At 29.0% G+C, this 21,861-nt stretch overlaps 1 protein-coding gene and 1 long non-coding RNA gene across 7 annotated transcripts in view; one reads left to right on the top strand and one right to left on the bottom strand.

Moving 5' to 3' along the window:
• LOC106692827 (solute carrier family 2, facilitated glucose transporter member 5) overlaps positions 1–21,861 on the top strand; it is a 127,077-nt gene that overhangs the window by 79,132 nt on the left and 26,084 nt on the right. For 3 of the 6 annotated variants that reach the window (XM_067046441.1, XM_067046449.1, XM_014439022.3), the window contains exons 2-3: positions 10,806–10,930; positions 18,178–18,282. In XM_067046441.1, coding sequence (XP_066902542.1) covers positions 10,806–10,930; positions 18,178–18,282 — 230 coding nt within the window. Of the gene's footprint in view, positions 1–10,612; positions 10,724–10,805; positions 10,931–13,608; positions 14,212–18,154; positions 18,283–21,861 lie in introns of those variants that run through there. The other 3 variants (XM_067046447.1, XM_014439023.3, XM_014439024.3) reach the window with 3 other exon arrangements.
• Positions 18,191–20,760, bottom strand: LOC106692828 (uncharacterized). The gene is made up of 3 exons (XR_001344999.3): positions 20,689–20,760; positions 20,544–20,617; positions 18,191–18,301 (listed from the first exon to the last, which is right to left on the bottom strand). It is a non-coding gene; the product is annotated as an uncharacterized lncRNA (long non-coding RNA).

The raw sequence follows: 21,861 nt of genomic DNA, 5'->3' as shown, positions 1-21,861 counted from the left end.
TAAACTTTACTGTGTAATTTATAATATTTATTTATACATAAGAAGTTTATTTAATATTGTTTGAATCGAAATACTTGCCCCATTTGTGCGAACATACCCAAAAATCAATAACTATTTTGATTCAGAATCTAAAATTTTCTCAATTATCGAATAGCTAAGTGAAAGCTAACAGTATTGGTCTTAATTTTTTATTTATTTTTTTTTTTATTATTTTCATGTAGACTGAAAAACTCAATTGCAAACTAGCCATAAAAAAGCTTAAATATGCAGGAAAATCTCAGAAGGTTTCAATTGCGCAAAAGATTGATTTATAATATAAATGTACTCATAGGAAGTTAATCCAATATTAATGGAATCGGGATATTTACTATATGTGTGCTAACATCCATAACATAACCTAAGTATTCATTGATTAAAAGCCTAAAATGTTGTCCGCTGTTGAAGGGCTCAATGGAAGCCAGCTGTATTCAATGATTCTTTTTATTACTTTCATGACGACCGAAAAACTCCTTTTCATACTTGCTATAAAACGTCCTATAAAAAAGCTAAAATGTGTAATAAAAACTCAAAATGCGTTAATTTCCGCATAAAACACACAAATTCTACCAAAATATTTTAATAAAAATTTATTGTGTAATTTATAATATTAATTTATTCATAGGTAGCTTATCGAACTTTCGTAAAAAAAATTAACTACTTTTGATTAAAAACCTAAAATGTTATCCACATAATACAAGAGCCCAAGAGGAGAAAAAAGGTAGTTAGTTCATCCCAATTTTCGATTACTTAATTAAAAAACTATGTATAATTACTAATCAAAATTGATGAGTCTGCCAAGTATAGGTAGGGGGAATAAAAAATGGCGGCTGTTTCAAAACGTTAAAAATAATTAATTTTTTATTCGAAGCTCTATATCTTAAAAACAATAGAAAATCTAAGAGAACATCATTTAAATTAGAGTAAATTTGCTAAAATGTAAGCCCTAATAGAGCTACTTACGTTTAATAGTTCTTGAGATATAGCTTTTTAAAAAGCAACATTTCATAAAAATGTTTTATGGAACGTGCTGAAAGATCAGTAGTTAGTGAATTTATTCAATTTATTCAAATCTATATCTCAAAAACCATTTGATGTACAGATGTCTATTAGCACTCAAATTAAAGCTAGTTTAATGAGCTATAAAGTAGTTTATGACGTTTATTTTTGTAGGAGCAGTAGTTTGCATGAAATATGCTAAAATAAATTGATTTATGATTGTTTGGTCCAATTTTCATTTGCCAAATTTATATTCATATGTGAATATCATAAAAACTACTATCCCTTCGAAGATAAGTGACATAAACCACTTTATAGTAAGTTAAATTTCCTTTATTTTGAGTGTTGGCAGACATATGTGCGTCTTGCGGATATAGAGATATATTTTTTCAAAAATCCAACATTTTATACGAACAACTTGAAGTTAACATTTATCATTAAAGATAAACATTATTAACTATTTTATAGCAAATTATACTAGCTTTGATTTGAGCGCTGGCAGACATCTGTACGTCCAATGCTTTCTGAAATAAAGTTTTTCATAAACCAAATTTATTGTCCGAACAACTAATAATAATAATAAAAATAAATCAATTTACTTTAGCGAATATAATGAAAACTACTATTCCTAAGAAAGTAAAGGTCATAAACTTCTTTATAGTCCATTAAACTAGCTTTAATTTGAGTGTTAATAAGATATCTGTGCGTCACATAGTTCCTGAGATATAGATTTCTCATATTAATTAACTAACTACTCATATTTCAGTACGTTCCATACAACATTTTTATGAAATGTTGCTTTTTAAAAAGCTATATCTCAAGAACTATTAAACGTAAATAGCTCTATTAGGGCTTACATTTTAGCAAATTTACTCTAATTTAAATGATGCTCTCTTAGATTTTCTATTGTTGTTAGTAATGGCAAAGATATAGAGCTCCGAATGGAAAATTAAGGTAAATAGGGGTGAGATAACTGCCTTTCTTTTTCTTCCCGGCTCTTGTACTAACAGTTAAGGAGCTAAATGGAAACTAACTGGATTTTTTTATGGAGACAAAAAGGCCATTGTGATCTCAAATAGATTAATTTATTCATTATTATTATTATAATTATTTTACAATCAGAAATAATAGGTGCTTAACTCCATACACCTCGTCATGGTAAATAACTCTCAGAGTACGATGTCTGAATGGGCGAAACCTTGGCAAAATGAATAAATTAATGTATTTGAGACAACAATAGTCTTTTTGTGTATTTAAACTCATAAACAGTCTTCACCCTTTGGTATTCTGCTTTTCCTGACGATTTTAACTAACGAAGAGGAAGAGAAAAAAGTATTAGACTAATCTCAAATGAATCTCTCTTATCACTTTTAGTATTGTCTCTTGGACTGATACGTATGCTCTGTGTTGTTAATGACAAAGTATCTTAAACACTTTCTTGAGACTGGTAATTTTTTAAAAATAAATAATTTAAATACTATCCATTTTAGAACTGAACACTACAGTAACTGAACAAATAATTTTATCTGCCGCAACCGGATTCAAACCTCGTTCCTTAACAATAAGCCACTCCACTCCCCTAATATGTATAAAATTTATTAATAATGGTCTGATATCTATGATTGTTTTGATTCGTTGGAAATTTAAAGGTTCTTCAAGTTATTATAGAATTTATATCAAAATGTATTATTTCAAGAGTTAAGCACAAATGTGGCTTTCTTCGTTTTGTAACTTTATTTCGGAAATTTATTTTATATAAGAAAAGTTAAAATACTTTAAACAAAAGAACTATAGATACATTTTAACAAACTCGGTCCACTCGTTCGTGGTAGAATTTATTTTTTGTATGAATTTGCGAAAAATATTCCAAAATACTTTATATTTTTCTTGTATCTTCATACTTGCCGCCAATTCTAAACGAAACGGCGGATGATGATGATGACGAGTGGTGAGGATCATTGTTGGGTGACTTGTGAATTTTAAGCCAAATATATTTTTAAAAAATCATCCCGTAAATCTAGAGAAAAGCCACGGACGGCGTACGATTTTTTGGATTATACTTATCTGGGAACACGAAACATCAAATTTTGAATTCTATGCGTTGATTTTTTTTTTATCAATACAAAGGTGCATTTCCGATAATATTATGAATGTCTAGTATAATTATATGATAATAATTTGATAATGGACTAAGCAGGTCTTATACTGGGTGGATTACTTACGTAAAAATATTTCATTATATTTCATGCATCATTGAGGATGGCCGGATTGGCCGAAACGTCGGGCTTATAAGAAAAATAAAATGTGTTGAGACTAAAATGGATAGTAATTATATTATTTATTTTATAAAAATTTATGGAAAGAGCCGTTTTTGAAACATATCAAGAGAAATACTTACACCATAACTTGGCACCAGAATATTTTTACACCAATTTTCAACAAATTTTAAAAAATTGGAGGCTCCATTTCCAGAATATAGGTGTGTCGAGGCATAGATGAGTTGAAATAGTGCATGAAATATAATGAAATCGATATAGGGATGTCTACAATTTATGAAAATTAAATCAAAACCGAATAATAGAAACGGTCCATATTTGTTTCGTGATATGTAAAATGTAAAATTCGAAAGCATATTTTCGGTTTTAAGAACAAATATTTTGTTTTTTCAGTACGAATAAAAAACTACCTTCGTGAGGAAGCAAAATAATGATGAATTATACAGACACGGCATCCTTGAGTGTAAAAACAATCTGATAAATGAACTTATACTGAGGTTTAATCAGTTAATACTTGTAAGTAAAGTGACCAATAATGGATTACGATAAGAAAATTTATAATCAAAATCCTAGACAACAATCGCAAATATTTTTACGTAAGTAATCCACCCAGTTGACCAGAGACCTGCTTAGTCCATTATCAAATTATTATCATATAATTATTCATCATATTACCGGAAATGCACCTTTGTAATTGATCAATAAACATTTAACGCATAGAATTCGAAATTTGATGTTTTGCGTTTTCAGATAAGTATAATCCAAAAAATCTGTTCGTACGCTAATTCATTCATTCAATATAAAGGAAATTTAAATTACTATAAAGTAGTTTATGGCACTTATCTTCGTAGGAGTAGTAGTTTTTATGATATTCACATATGAATATAAATTTGGAAAATGTACATTTGTCCGAACAACTATAAATCAATCTATTTTAGCACATTTCATGAAAACTATTACTCCTACGAAGATAAACATAATAAACTACTTTATAGCTCATTAAACTAGCTTTAATTTGAGTGCAATAGACATCTGCACGTTAAATAGTTTTTGAGATATAGATTTTCAAAATAAATTTTCTAACTACTGATCCTTCAGTACGTCCCATACAACATGTTTATGAAATGTTGCTTTTTAAAAAAGTATATCTCAAGAACTATTTAACGTAAATTTTCTAGTTTTCTTGTGTTGTTCCTACTTTTTAAGATATAAAGCTCCGAATGAAAAATTAAATTTTTTTATCGTTTTTAAACAGCCGCCATTTTTTATTCCCCCTACCTATACTTGGCAGACTCATTAATTTTGACTAGTAATTATACACAGTTTTCATTAAAGTAATCAAAAATTGGGCTGAGATAACTGTCTTTTTTCTCCTCTTGGGCTCTTGTACTACAACATGTACAAGGCCGATACCGCAAATTTAGGCCAACTTATACCAGCCAATCCAAATAATCCGTCAACACGCTTGTTCATGCGCGAAGTTGCCATTGTTTGACAAACGTGTAGAGACCCCTTAAAGTTTGGCACAGTGTATGAATACTTTTTTAAACCTCATTTCAAGCAAACCTCTAAATAGAGAATGCAGGCAGCGAACATTACCTTAAAATGAATTTGTGTGACAATAATTCAATAATTATTAATTCAATGCACTCAGCAATATGTTTTTCTTATTCTACAAAAATAATTCTATAGATAATAACCTTGAAATCTATACCAAACATAGGCAGAAAGTGGCCACATGGAAAATTGGCTCAAATTAAGCCAACTTATTTCAGTAAATCAAAATAACACTCTACACCCTTGCGCTTGCGCAAACTTACCTTAATCTGGCAAACGTGTTGGAACACCTTTAAACCCATACTAGTACTTTTGAGGTTAAGTAATTCAAATTTTATCATCCTTTCTTCCTGTCATAATTTCTTCGATAACGCCATTCCTATAACCTAACGAAACTAGATTTGATATAACATAGGCATTTTTTTTTAAATACTTGATTATACTGAACCAAAAGATAAAGAGTAAATGTTGAAGAATATATGATATTTTCCGGTAAGATATATAATTTGTCATTTTCAGAACTCAGAACTGTTTAGTTTTCTTGTGTAGTAGTTACGCTATATTTAACTGTACAACTGGGAATATTTATGGCGCCATTGTGGTCTCAAAAGAATTTATGACGCTTGGTATGTGAACAATATCGTTTAGTAGTATTTTTCATAAAAATACTTAATAAAAAAAAAATATTAAATTAAAAATATTCGATCCCGAATTAGCGTCATAATTTTTTGTTGGGTTTTGTAAATATCTATCTCATTAATGTCCAGACTGGACCAAATTACATTGGCATATATTTCAATTCTTACCACTTTATTCGGCATTACCAATGGCGTATCAGCCACACTACCTATTTTCAAATATATGAGGAAAAGATTGTTGGGGGTGCGGTCAGGGAATAACACAAATAAGTTTTAAAAAAATGTTTATTAGTGCCAACGTTTCGTCCTGATTCTCTATCCTTCATCAGGTCTAAGAACAAAAGACAAGATAACAACAAGTAAATAAAGGATACATAGAAAGATTAAAGTAAATAATTGTACAGAAAAAAATATAGATAAAAATAAAGTGATGTAAGAAGTGGAAAATAAAACGTATACATAGGTAATTAAATATGTGAGTGTTGGGGGTGCGGTCAGAGAATAACACAAATAAGTTTTTAAAAAATATTTATTAGTGCCAACGTTTCGTCCAGAATTTCTTGTCTTCATCAGGTCTAAGAACAAAAGACAAGATAACAACAAGTGAATAAAGGATACATAGAAAGATTAAAGTAAATAATTGTACAGAAAAAAATATAGATAAAATAAAGTGATGTAAGAAGTGGAAAATAAAACGTATACATAGGTAATTAAATATGTGAGTAATATAACATAATTAATGAAATAAAAATATAAAGTTATATAATTCAAAGAAACAACTAAATCTAAATATTTTAATTTAATAATAATAATTTAAAAATTAAAGTTATGGAAAGAAAATATATGTAACTAATGGTATATTTAAGTAAAAGACAAAAAAAAAAACCTTACTTAAAATACTTAAGACATACCTGACTTGGAAGCGACGGGCATCTAAGTAATGGTCAGCCGCGTGGATGACAAGATTCTAATTTAAAAAGAACGTAAAAAGAGAAAACTACCAGAGCATGAAGAATACGTTACAAGTTACATGTAAGCGTAAAAATAAGAATGTTTAAATATTTAAAACGAAACGTATAAAATGGTGACGACAAATGATTTAAAATACATAAAATACAGGGAAAAAATGGTTACTTTTTTAATAAACAGTTTACAATATAAGGTCACGAGGCCATCTTCTTTTCAGGCGCCTCGGAGGATTGCCAGGAATGGAAGAGGAAGCAAGGTTAGAAACGAGTGGGTTTGGGTGGTTAGGGAGTTTATTATGGAGGAAATAATATCGGGTTCGGGCTAGATCGGTTACATAAGGAATATTTAGGTCTTGATGGATGGTTTTATTAGTAACAAAATAAGGAGCATTGAGGATTTTGGATTGTAAAGATTGGATATGAGAGGAATACGAAGGTTTAGTGGAGCCCCAAAGCTCAACTCCGTATGTCCAGATGGGCCTTATTACAGTCATGTAGATCAGTCTTTTGTAATGAGTTGGAAGTTTAGACCGTTTGTCTAGTAAGTGCTGTAGTAATAGATGGAATCTGCGTGCAGTTTCCTGTCTTTTCAGTCTTGTGTGAGGATTCCAGGTTAGTCGTTTGTCAAGATGAAGTCCAAGATAACGAATCTGTTCTACAGGGGTAAGATTTTACCTAAACTGAAGTACATCTTATCTTGTTCGTTTTTCTACCTCTTTGTTTCTTTTAAGCATGTAGAGGCCTCAACCTGTTTACTCTTACAGCCTCGATCCCTGTCCACTAACTTTAAGCACCTAGCTGCATGCTTCATCTTCTCCCGTTTTTTCGAAGTCAACCCTCTTTTTATTTTTCTTTGTTTTTTACCACAACTAAATTTGGGAGTTCTAGTTTTGGCCGGTCAAAAGCAGTTCTGACTACTGGGGCTGGTGGAAACTAGTAAAAACCAGTTTTGACTTAACATTCGTATTCATTTTTGACATATTGTCAACCTCACGTTTCTCTAAGATAGCGTTACTGATCTGGTAATAAACACACTTTGTTTCTTCTAATTTTGTTTGATAATTATTGGTCTTTTTTACCATCTCTTCCTAAAACTGCCCCTAAGAACTCAGAGACTTCTACCAACTCCAGTAAACAATCATACAAACTTATAATTTATTCATTAACTTTTTTGAGACTAATAAACTTCCAATTGAATGTAATTTATATTAAATTATCATATTATAGTACAACGTTTCGGGACCACTGTCCCATATTCATGTACTTTAAACCTCATAATTTTTCATAATTTGAATTTCGTATAGGAAATTCAAATTATGAGGTTTAAAGTACATGAATATGTGACAGTGGTCCCGAAACGATGTTCTATAATATGATAATTTAATATAAAGTATATTCAATTGGAAGTTTATTAGCCTCAAAAAATTTTTATGAATTGACTTACAAGACTTCCTAACGAGAAAATCCAGAACTTATAATTTTTATGTCTTGAACTTCTCGCCACATCTTTACATATCACTTTTGTTTGAATTTATGTTAATCTTCTTCCTTCCAAGCTCATTCTCCCATTCCGAAATAGTTTTCTTGTAATGCTGATAGTTTTTGCGGTTCTATGCTTACAACCTTTTAGGATTTATCCATTAATACAATCTATAGTAGAGTCAGTCACCTTGTTTTAAAACAGGAGCCGGTGAGAAAAAAAAAGGCAGTTAGTTCTCACCAATTTTCGATTTATTCAATGAAAACTATGTGTGATTACCAATCTTAATTGATGAGTCTGTCAAACAAAGATGGGGGAAAGGGATAAAAAATGGCGATTGTTTTAAACTTTAGAAGAAATTAATTTTTCATTAGGAGATCTATATCTTTAAAACTACCAACAACACTACTTTGCCGATGAGGTCTTATCTTGGTTTATTGTTCTCGAAACGCAACAACTTCGTTTTAGGTATTATCTTTTTTTTTTTTTTAATAATTTATTTATTGTTATTTACAACTGTATACATATATATACATCAAGTAAATTTTCTGCAAGTGGTATTATGACATGATACAAACATGTGGAGCATTTACCCATTGACAGAACTCCAAAAACATTTCTAAAGGAGAAGAGCTCGAGGCCAACTTCTTTTCAGACGTCTAGGAGGATTATTAGATAATGAAGGAGAAGTCAGATTAGAAACGAGTTGATTTGGGTGGTTGGGAAGTTTATTATGGAAGGATTGGTATCTGGTTCTGGCCAAATCGGCAACATAAGGGACATTGAGGTCCTAATGGATGAAGATATTATCTAAGTTGTAAATTCCATTCTTCCATATTTTGTTATGGAATTTTATTACAATATTATTCACGACTGATTGACATTTATTATGCCATGTTACTTGGACTTATAAAATAGAATTGCTTTATTTAGAGTACTTAAAAAAAATGGATATCTTATATCTTGAGATGTCTTTTAAGTCTGCAATGTCCTGTAAGAACTCCTATTAATAATTGGAGTTCATTTCTGTTTAGGCCTAGCAGCCACTTATTTTTAGAAGTAGAGGGTTTAGTTATTAAAATCTTGGCCTGTATCAGCCCTATATATTCCCTCCACTCCTTCATGTCCTGTCAAGAACTACTTTTCTCTGAAGCCCTTTACAAATGCCTAAAAATGGTTCTGGTCCTATAGAAGTGTGCTCAGCTCCGTTTCTAGTAAGCTGATCAGCTTTCTCATTACCTATGATTCCCTTATGTCCTGGGACCCACTAATAATTACTATAAGAATTATATAATATAAAATGTTTTTCGTTCAAAAACATCGTTTCTTATGTAAATTTTTTCCAGTAAATATAATTAAAATTACACTCTTGTGATAAAATCGAATGCGTTGTGCCTTCTACAGTTGTTTTGGAAGCGATGATTAATATCCTATGACGATTAGGTTTAAAAAGATGTGCGAAGAATTTTCTAGTTCACTATTTATCTTCAATATTTAAAAAATAGATTAAGAGGCATGTTTTTGAAGTATTGCATTATATGTAAACATGTTTTGTTTTTTAATTGCCTCTTACTTATCCTACTGCTTATCTTTATTATAATTTCTTATTTGTTCCACTTGAAATGTCAACAACTGTTTATTTACTAGTGTTCGATAACGATTAACTCTATTAGGTAATTTTAAGAGTTAATTAGGATTCTATCGTAAATATTAATTAAAAGAAATAGATGGTCCGAATTTTGTCAAAATAAAATAAATAGTAAATCAAATTTTACTTTTTAGCCAATGATTCGTCCCACTTAGCTACTTCATCAAGTATTTCAGGGTGAAGCCCTACAAAGTGGGCCAAAACGTTGGCTCTCAATTAAAAGATTATTTATTATTAGAGTTATTTTTACCACACTCGGACCATCTTACTTTTTTTTATATTACACATGGTCATGATCTTCCATTAAATATTAATTGCGTTAAACAAGAGTGAGATTCATTTTATTGGAATGTGAGTCGATAATAGCTTTTAATTAACCGAATTGATTAACATTGATGAAAAAAATTTCAATGACAGAAATGAACCCATGAACCTTGAACATTCCCACAGTGAGTTAGAGAATATGACTTCAGTGGGAACCTGGATCAACGTACAGGAGTTAGACTTACATGTAAATTGGAGTATTGTATTCAGTATGACCTTGCAGGATTATAACAGGAGTATACAGGAAGAGATTGTTGGTTTTATTGGTATCGGATCCTTTCAGCTATTTTGTTTTGATTAAAATCGATCCCTATCGATTGTTTTTGATGATTAAAATATGAATAAAAGCTGCCTCTCTCTTGAGTTGGGAGTAAAATTCTTATAATGACGTTGAAGTGCATCGAGCAAAGTTGAATTCTTTGTATTTCACTTCCATCTTCAAAAGTATTTGAGATAATTTAAAACAATCGATCATTTACATTTTTAAAATGAAATGGACTATTTTTCAAGTAGTATCATTTTTCCTTATTTTATTTTATTTGTTTTTCATACGACATTCCTTTCACTTAATTTTGTGTGAGAAGTAATAAATATTCTTCCAGTTGTTTAACCTTGGCTTTGAGTGGAATGAGGTGGGGTTGTTATGACCATTTGTGATCATTAACTCTTAGTGAATTGTTCCATTTTGTTTCAAACGTCCAGCTAGTCTTGTGTCACGACCACGGCGCTGGTCAGTTCCAAATTCATTGATATTTTCATACCACACTTCTCTTTGTTTTAAAATAGACTCATTTTAGGTATATTATATCTATTCACTCTAAATTCTAAACCGATTTTATGTAATAACAACATCATTTTGATCTACTATCCTTCTTACAGATAACCAAAAGCTGAAAGAAAACATAAGAACGCCAAAAGAAATGGAACAAGACAAGAAATACCTTTGCGACGACAGCCAAAACAAATCCAATTGCTCTACTCCTCAAGAGACACCTCCGATGAAGGTAAGCTTCAGTTTCGATTGCTTCTGTCAGTGTCCTGTTGCTTGAAAGTTTCCCCGTCACTGTAATATTTCGTAGTGAAGTATCTAAATTGACACGATAAAATAAAATCGCTTTTTGGACTACGTTTCGGATGATTTTATTTTAACTTCCTAGGTATTATATACATGTGTTATTCGTTTAATGAATATTAGCACTACAAAGCAAGAAATTTTAGATCAAGGTTGGTTTTCAAGGCCATGTAGACAATTTCTTCTACACAAAGGAGTATGTAACAATTCCCTCATCTAAGACTTTAACTGGCTAAAAGAATCGATTCTAAAGGATGCTTCGAAAAAGAAGGTCAAAAGTCTTTCCTTCTCTATTGTAATATTAAATAAAGAGAAAATAAATTGTTATTTTAAAAGTGATTATGGAGTGAATAAATACTCTTCAACTTATAATAAGTGATCTTTGAACGATACCATAAAAAAAATACATTCTTAGCATTAGTTCCAATGAATTGAAGAGAAAAGTGACGTCGAGTGATGTCTTCGTTATCATAGTAGAACGTGATAATAATAATAATGATAAAGGCTTAATGGACACGACGGTTCGATGCCAATACCACTAAACGCTCTCTGCATACATCCTTCCAGAGGTGCCCCACAAAACCAAATCCCAATAAATCAGTTTTAACGTAATCCTCCCATCTACGTTTCGGTCTAACTTAACATTAAAATTGCAAAATTAACATTCGATAATTCAAATTTGAAATTTTGCTCGATCGCAATATTTACTTTTACTTACTTATACATTACTTTTTTTATTAAGTAAAAGTAAAAAGGACAGTTCTTTTTTCATATGTGATTACTAATTACGAAAACTATTAAACTAGTCTTTAACAAATTTAAGTAAGTACATCATCTCTGTGGTCCCTAAAAGATTTAGCAATACAAAAATCGTTTGATAAATACAGCTAATGTATAAATCTGAGAAGTTAGTTTGTTTAAACGTGGTAATTTGTGGAAATACTAATTATATTTAAAAAAATAATTATTGTGTTAAAATAAACTTTTTTTTTTAGGGACGTTTTAAGATTTATAATACACAATGCCACATGCCGAAATGTGGAAAATAATAATTAACACAACTTCATATCCGTGGAAACTGGTTCATGACAGTAACATGATTATGCTAATTTGTAGAAATTCTTTAGGTGTTATTCTGCAACCAATAGTGTTAAAGCGTGAGAGCAAAATAAAATAAAAAATAATGGAAATCCTTACAATCATTTCTGACATTCGGGTGGGGATTATCTACAGGTAACCAACCTTCTCTAACCATGGCAGAGGCTCAAGTTTTTATTTCGTGTGCCGCTACCGAAATTAATTTCGCACCTCAGGCCAGATTCGAACCGGTGCCGCTGTAGTCACAGATAGTTTAAGTTGATGCTCTCAACTCCTACGGCAACAAACGGCCCAAGTATTTGTTACTTTAATACAATCAAAATTTAATTTAAAATAATGATTTTGACTAATATGCTATTTCTTTCTGTTGATATATCAAAATCAACTAGATCAAGATTGCCCTGACGGGAAATATAACTTATTCAAAAATCCTATAAATGCCCTTTTCTCTTACAATATATTTCTAGAATACCCAAAATTGAAAATCAGACATAAATATTACTAAATTCATATGAATTAATAGTTGGAAGTTGTTTATTTGTGAAAGCAAGATCGAAGGTACGAGATGCCAATATTTCGTAAATCTTCGATACTGGGTTTAATTTTTTCCTTCATTTTTCATATTTTCATATCATCTTGCAATATTTTAAAACCACTTAACCATAAACAATACGGTAATTTACTTAGTAAATTTACAGAATCTGTACCACTACAATCCATGAAGGATCACGGGTTCAGTAATTTGTAAGCAACTAAAGTTACTAGACCAACGGCCATGCAAGGAGGTGATTTGGTCAGAATCACGCTCGACCACAAGATTTTTACCCAATTTATGAGGCTGGGTGGACCCCAGAAGGGCTCCAGAACCTACAAGAGTTAGTAGTCTCGTGCCTTACCACCCTGCTACCGCACTCACAAAAAAAAAAAACTCTAAAAAATGCCAACAGCCTATACCTCGTCGAACACACCGATTCTCGTCCAATCACCGACATTTTCCGAATATTTTTTAAAAACCTACGTATTTTACGGTAGTCACAAACGATGCGTTCATTGAACTCTTTAGTAATGAGTCATTACTTACCGTAATTTATGTTATCTTGTGAAAACCGCTAAACAAATGATAACTGACCTCTTTGTTACCGTTCTTAACAATTCTTAAGATACCTTATGTTCTTTCTACCATTTGTGTTGATTTTACTTAAAGAGACTATTTAACTTATGGTATATTGTTATTATTTGCCCAAGACTATCGCTAATTTTTAAACAGCAGTGCATTTGTATAAACATTTACGAAGTCTACAATATTATGGTGTATCTGACTTTGTAAACAATGAACCGAGAGGAAATGTCAAATCTTATTTCGCAACCGAGATTTTCCTTCTTAGTGTTAATTGGAATCAATAAAGAATTCTCAAAAAAAAAAAAAAAAAAGATTAATTATCATGGTTGTTCGATATTTTAGGGTTATAAATCAAAGTTGTGCAGTTTATGTAAAATTCAATGTTAATACGGAAATAATTTTAAGGAATTATTGAAGAGAACGAGATTAAATATGAAGGTTTGCACTATGTAATTTAAAGCTGTGTTTATCCAATGGCTTACCTTAAAAATGAGATAAGGTTTTATTTATTTATTTATAATATATTTGGAAAAGTTTTATTGAAGCTTTCAAATAAGAAATTTCAATACGGCGCTTAGTTATTTCGGCGCTACGCGTGTTGCTCAATCGGATTATATTTTTAGAAGAGTAATTTTTTTCTAAGAATCATTTATTATAATTACTTAAGTGGTTAGTATGTATTGGGGAGAAAGGATAAACCCATGTTTAAAATGAGAATTTCCTCTTTCGCAAGCATTCGAAATAAAATAGGTGATCCTTCTTGAACTAAGGATTATTGGATAAAAAAAAGAAGAAAAAACATGAGGAGTTGTAAAGATATTGTGAGATTAATATTAATATCTGCAGAACGTGTCGTAAGACCACTTGAGTACTATGTAAAACCTTAGAGCGCTTCGTTACCTTCAGTCAGTGTGTATTGGGCCGCCAGAATGGAAACAAGTCTCTTGAATTCTCAATTAAAGGCGGCAGAAATTCTTGTTTCTAATAGAAGAAAGGTAAGTTTTTCCATTATTTTAAAACACAGTTAGCTTCTCACATCCTTAATGAATTGAAAAAAATCGTTATCATTAACAAAATTCCATAGTAGGTGATGGTTTTAGAATTTTTAACGGTTGTTAAGGTTTTTTTTTAAAGATCTAACGGTCCTCATGATGTAGAAGTAGTATTAAAGTTTAACTCTATACTTACTAAGCAATTCGAACTTAATAGATGAGTAGTGTATTTCTCTCAAGTAGTGGCTTGGTGCCAGTAACATTGTATGTTCTAACTGTTCAAAGTTTTTACAGTAACAAAAAGTAATATTGATAATGTATTATGATTAGAACATAACTTAGGTCTATGAGTGTTTTAAATTTATTCTTAGATTGTTATCACATAACTCTTCTTATTAATATTAAAGTTTTAAAGTGTTAAACAATTGCAGCTTACCATAGAAGTGGTTAATTTTTAGTTTAAACATCTAATGAGAAATTTGTTTTTCTATATTTCACAGTAAGTATTATTCATCTAGTGATTAACCATTATTTCTTTGTTTATTTGAATCATTAGAACTACCGCTGTATTTGTTTAATGAAAATGAATAGTACTACAAAAATTTATTTCCTTCTACTTGCTTTGTAGTGTGTATTGTATATCTAACTTGCCTCTCCAAATATTGATTTTTAATATATAAAGTATACAAGTTGATTCAATACTATTTTATAGTTTGTAATTAATTATTTATATTTTGTTGCTTTGAGGGCCTAAACGTAAAGGATGACTAAAAGCTAGGATAAGCAGAGTTCTTTTTTATTTTTTGTTTCAAAACATAGATGTTTGGGTTAGAAGATATTTTATTTATATTACGGCTGAATATTAAATTTCCGGTTGTTCCAATATTATTGAATGTTATTGTTAAGTTAGATTTAAAATGAAATTTATTATTTCTAGTACCACAATTTTATTTTATTCTATAGTAAATTTTTTTTATAAGGTTCTAGATGTTGGATATTTTTTTAAAAATTCTTTTTTATGAAGAAATCTTTTTGTGTTTTTAAAGTTAGAAAGATATGACACTATATTTAGAAGTGGCTTGCTGTAACGGTCTCACAAAGAAAAACATTTCTTTTTTTCTTCAGTTAGTGTTTTCATGGCAACTATTTTATATGTGTATCAACATCTTATGATTTTAAAACCAAAACTTAAAAAAAATATATATGATATTGTTTCATTTATAAGAAAACCTCATTTCTCAACGGTATTTCTTCATTAGTAGAATGATGAAAATGACAGTGAGGCTTTGTAAGTTTTGCAATTGTGGTTACCAACTTCCTTCAAGACTGTAAATCACAATTAACTATCGAATCTATTTTATTAAATTGGCTTCATTTTTATTCAACTTAGCATCAAGTATTATTTCCTACTAATATAGGTGCATAATTTCAGTTCAATCATTTATAACATTTTTTATGTTTAAATTGATATTCTCAAGATATTTTCTTGCAATTTATTATTAATTCTTATGGATTGTAAAATATGGGTAACAACATTTTTTTCAAATAACAAAATCGCAGTTGAAGTGCTGATATTATTAGCTTTTATGTTACAATCAGTTAATTTTATAGGTGAAGATGAACCAAGTTAACATTTTAATTGTTTTATTTTATAATATAAATCGCTTGCTCTCGTTAAAGCAGCTTAAATTACTTTACTGTAGCTCTCAAGATAATTTATATGGCTCAGGTAAAATGCCTTACATGTTAAAAAAAAAATTTATTTTTGATGTTGATTGATCTTAATCCTTTAAATTATCTTGTTCACTTTATCAATTTGTTTTTTCAGCTATCACCATTTCAAATAAAACTTGGAATGTTTTGTGTTTACAATTATATTTTGAGATTTTATTATTATCATATTGCTGGTCTGGAAGAATAATGATGCAACTGTAAACTTTGTGAAATAGACTTTATTGTGTTGGCGGGCTCAAAAATGTATTTAATTGATATTTGTAAGTCGATATAAATATGCTTAAGATTCCCTAAAAAAAAAAAGTGAGAAAATCAAAAGGCAGAAACTTTTTAATTACAATTATGTTGATTTACAAACATCTAGTAAATCCATTTTTGAGCCCACCAACACTATAAAGTCAATTTAAAAAAATTTACAGTTGCTTCATTATTCGGAGCAGCGATATGTATTATAATATATTTTTAGATTATGGCTTAGTAGGTTAATGATTTGAAGTATATTTGTCTACTTGTTTTATTTTAAATTATTAAAAATAAAATAATACTTTGATAATATTAGCAATTTATGGGAAAGTTTGTCTATTAAGTTTCCACTGATTTTAAAGGGATATTACTATTTGTAATATCCCTTTAAATACACTGTTAACATTTTAATATATCACTCTTCAGATATTTGCTTTAATAGATTAAAATGGTGAAATCTAAAAAGGAACCAAATTGCCATCTTCTCCTGTTTCCTTGCTTGATACTAGTTTAAAGCAGAGTTGAACAAAACTTAGTTATAAATAAAATTTTGACTACGTTGTCATGGAAACAATTTTTAATTATAATTGGTTCATTATTAAATAAACAACGTATCCAAGACAATTTGGTTATAGTTTTACTATTAACCAATTTTTTTTTAGTTTTAGGAAAGTTTGCAATGTAAACCTTTAATTTATTAGTGGTGACTTTTAAGACTTAAATTTCTGTAAATGTTTAATGCCAACAACTTTTTAAATATATGTATTTTTTTAAATATATTTCAAATCATTTAAATTTTGGAAGGTATCGTAAACATAGTTAATTTTTGTTAAATTCCATCAAATTATAAACTTTGGGATATAAAAAACTGAAAGTGTTCAGAAGTGAACACACTTTTTGATATTTTTTTATTTTTAATTTTATTTCTATTATATATTTTTTTCTAGTTACAGCTTTTGGAGATAGATGGAGTAATTCTATTATAGAGAATCAATTTTCGCTTTTGCTCTAAGTTATTTGGCAAGCCTTAACATTTTTATTTCCAATAACCTAGCATTAGTTTTAGTAAATAATGTTCGAGCAATAGAATCGTGTGTTCGGGTCTGGTTTGTCAGTTGGCGTTCACCTTCAAATGGTTTGATACTTTATTTAATTATTTTGTATAAATATAAATTTTGGTACAGTCTCATTTTAGTGTTTTCATTTTCTACAATTTGTGTAATTGTATTACACATTATATTTCATTTAGATAATGCAATAAGAAACCGACCAACATTTTTGTGGAATTATATTTTATAATAAGTTATATGTGTTCTATTTGATAATTTTTTAAGAATTTTCATTTTCCAACATAAAAACCTAGGTGGTGTTATTCTATTTCACTGTTAGATATAGACCGAGTTGGCAAAAATTAGCTATAGATGAAACTGAAGCTAAAGTTGTCATGGATACGATATTTATATATCAATGGTTCATTCATGACAATTTTAGCTGTTTTAGCTAATTTTTGCCCATCTCTGGATATAAGTAGAGCTTTGGGTTTTTCTTGCGAAATTATTCACATAGCTTATAAATAGAAAAACATAAAAACAAAATTGTTGGTTGGTTCCTTTTTGTTTATCTAGATTTAATCAATATTTGATAATTTGTATTCAATTATCATTGAATAATATATTTTTATTTAAAGTTAAACTTTCCAATTAAAGCTTAAGGAAATTTAAACAATTCCTTTTGTGTATTTTGCTTGGTATATTAGTTTAAAATCTTCTCAAACATATTTAAATTTATTGTTTAATAAATTAAGGGTATCAGCATGCTTGAAATTAACAATAGGAAAAAGCTTTTTTCTTTTTTTTTTTTTTTTTTTTTTGCAATGCCGATATTGCATGTAATAATTTTATTACAATACCTTCCAAAAGATAAAATATACAAATTGTTTTTATAACAATTTTTTTGCTGTTTACATCAGGAAATGCGGTTACTTGGTTGCAGAGCGTTGGTTGGACATGGCTCCTCATCCTGGCTGGACTCGCATCGACGATCGGTTCTTCAATCCCCATCGGTTTCTCAATCGGTGTTCTCAACGCTCCCTCAGGGGTGAGTAATTTTATGATGTCTATAATAAGTTGTATGAGTTATGTTATTGTTATGCATTTGACTATAGGTTATTATACTTGTTTATCAAGATACTATTTAAGTATGGTTGATCATTAGAGGATACTTTGTGGACTATTGTTCGAATATCATCAGTCATTAGTCTAACAAAGAATGGTTTATTAGAATAGTTAATTATATGATGAAGCTCTTGTTTGTTAATTTAGTATTAAAAGGATTAATGAATATAATGATGATGTGGTATTTTGATGAACTAGAGTTTTAATAATGGTAGAACAAAGAACTTACAAAGAAAAGATTATGTTTGATCGATAATGTTGGGACATCTTTCTTCTTCGTTGTTTTAGAAAGTGAATATATTTTCAATCTAATTTTGATTGGATCTATATATTTAAAAGTTTGTGCTATTAGTTTCCAATTACTTTAGTAGTAATGACATTGTTTAATTGAGTGCACTTCGGAAAGTTATTAGTTAAAAATTATTATGTGAGCATCTTTAATATATTAATTAGTTTTTTATTAAAAATTTTCATTATTAACATTTTATTATTGTAGGGGAAAATTACAATTTTCTAATAAAATGAAATGTTAATTATTAATCAGAATGATTGTGAAAAAAAGTTTTTAGGACCTCATTAAACCCGGATTGTAAAAAAAATGAAACTATATTAGAATAATGTATATTTGTTTACCAATTTCATTTTCAAACAATTTTTTGGCCTTTTTTAAAAATTAATTTGGCCATTTTCAAACGTCTTTTTCTTATTTCCTCATGTAGATAAATAAAAGAATACTAGTTTTCATTGAAAGTTTTCTGATTACTAGTCTAGAACATATCAATCATAATGAGTATTGCTTCTAAAGAAAAATAATGAAACTTACAATTTAAAATATGAAGAAGGTGATCAGGGTTGCGGTCAAAAAAGTACAACATAGTTGAAAACTAAACTGACCATCTTCTATATTATAATTATATATTATAATTCAACTTTATTTTTGTTTAGCTTTTAGAAATAAGGAATTCAAAATCTTGTTTATTATGTAAATACCAATGAGTATAATTTAATTAATAAGTAAAATTAGATTAAATAAGATAACTTAGACTGATTTAAACTGAACAGGTGTCATAATAACACGTAGAAGTAGAAAAGATGATATAAGAGAAATAAAAACAAAAATTACCCTCCTCTACTAACAGACAGAAAATTAAGAAAGAATGAATAATTATAATAAATAAATAAAGAATAGAACCACACACTTGTCATGTTTAAAAGACAACTAACAAATGATAACACAATTAACCAAAAATTGAAATAGTTATAAAATAACAAAAATTTATAATTATAATTTAAGTTTCACATTAAAAATAAAGTTTAAAGGAGCTATATATAATGTTTTCATCAACAAATCATGATAAAAAAATGCCATTATGATTCGAATGGTTTGAATGACCTCTTAACAATAACAAACATAGAGGTTTGTCTAGTTACGTGTCAGTCAATAAACACAATTCACATGCATTTAACAACAATGCAAGACAATTAAGCCGCCCTTAAAGGTTAACAATCAATTGACACCATACTGCCATTCCTTAATAGTTCCAGTTATATCATACTCAATTAAGAAGTAGTTGCTTTAACTTGTATCTTAATTTTTTTTTTCTACTGTTGCGTATCTATAAGAGTCTACCATTTGGATTCCCTGTCTTTTCCCAGCCTTTAATAAAATTCCTTCCAAATCAAAATGAAATACAAAAAACTATTTAATCTTATTATGAAAAACTGTATTATTGTATTACTATTATTGTTTTAGTGGGATTAAACTTAAAATTAGTAATTATCAATCAGAATGATTGAGGAAAAATATTCTTAGAACCTCAATGAACTCATATTTTCAATTCCGGTCATCACTTCACAACTTCGGCCTTTACTTCAATCTAGTCATCTTATTAAAATTCTTTAGTATAATAAATATGAATATATGAAAATAGTTAATATTTTTTCTTAAGGTTTTTTATCTACTAATTAATATTGCACTTTTAATTCATATATTAAAAGCATACATATATTGAAAATTCTTGTTTGAGACTTGTTAATTAGTTATAAGAAAACATTCATTCTCAAAACTTTTTTATTATCTTTACTCCTATGTTCCATAATCTTCAATAATCTATGAATTAAAAATTTTAATTATATTTCATTCATTATTAATTTATTCTAAAACATTATGAAAAATTACATTACCTTCCTTATTCACACTATCACAGGCAAACATCAGTTATCACATTTTTCGCATATTATCCACATTTGTCAATTACCTATAAAACTTCTTAAATTAGGAAACAGCATGCATTAATAAATTAATTTTCATCTTAATTTGCTAAATTACCTATTATTTTCACAGTTATTACTATAATTAGTTTACAATTTCTATTTGACCGAATCACTATGTCAACACTTCATTGAGTAACCTACCTCAAGATCCCAGGTTAGCCATATCCTCATTATATTTTCAATTTTATTCTAATTTATTCATTGATTCAGTTTTATAAGTAATTAATCAATGATAAAAATTGACAAAGGGATAATGGCTTGCAAAAAATGTGATAACCACAGTTTGGCTGTTATAGTATGAATAAGGTAGGAAATGTAATTTTTGAAAATTTTTTAATAATGAATGAAATGTTATTGAAAATTTTTATTGATAGATCCTTGAAAATGGCCTGAATAGCTGAAACATAGGAGTGTAAAGATAATAAAAAAGTGTTGACACTATATGTATGTTTATGTTATAACTAATAAACAAACGTATATTATTACTTTTAAAAAATGTTTCACGCTGAAAAAGGATCCAATTTTCATTTTCTAGATGTTGAAATACTGTATAAAGAAAAAAAATATCTGGAAGATTATTGATTGACCGTGTGTAAAGATGAAAGGAATATGGTCCGGGTGCGGTCAAGAAAAACTCAAATAGTAGAAATATACTAATTTAATGAGCCAACGTTTCGCCCCACGTTGCAGGGCTTCTTCAGGGCTAAAAAAGATACAAACACATAGTTACAAAAGGAAACACACTTAGGTTTACTTAGGTTTAGGTTACACTTAGGTTTTTGTTTTCCTTTTGTAACTATGTGTTTGTATCTTTTTTAGCCCTGAAGAAGCCCTGCAACGTGGGGCGAAACGTTGGCTCATTAAATTAGTATATTTCTACTATTTGAGTTTTTCTTGACTGCACCCGGACCATATTCCTTTAAAAAAAAATATCTGTTTTTATTATTTAAGAAATTCAAAGTGGGATTAGTGGACTTTTGTTGTTTACTACGTTTATGTTTACTGATTATAATGAGCCGTTATTTATAATATAATTTATTTATTTACTATCAATTAACTTAATTTGAAGTTTTGAATAATTTTAAGGGAATAAAAATTTTTTTTAACTGTTGTTAAATAACCATGACACTGTTATCTTCCGGTACTTCGTTATTCGTTGGTTCGTATATATTTTTAACTCTTCCTATCACCATTTGTCATCACCCTCTCACACGCTTTCTTCTTCTAA

Source organism: Halyomorpha halys, unplaced genomic scaffold (genome assembly GCF_000696795.3).
Source record: "Halyomorpha halys isolate HHAL.00 unplaced genomic scaffold, Hhal_1.1 Scaffold73.1, whole genome shotgun sequence".
Classification (NCBI taxonomy): domain Eukaryota; kingdom Metazoa; phylum Arthropoda; class Insecta; order Hemiptera; family Pentatomidae; genus Halyomorpha; species Halyomorpha halys.
The sequence above is the reverse complement of the archived record's forward strand: the minus strand, read 5'-3'. Positions and strand labels throughout refer to the sequence as shown.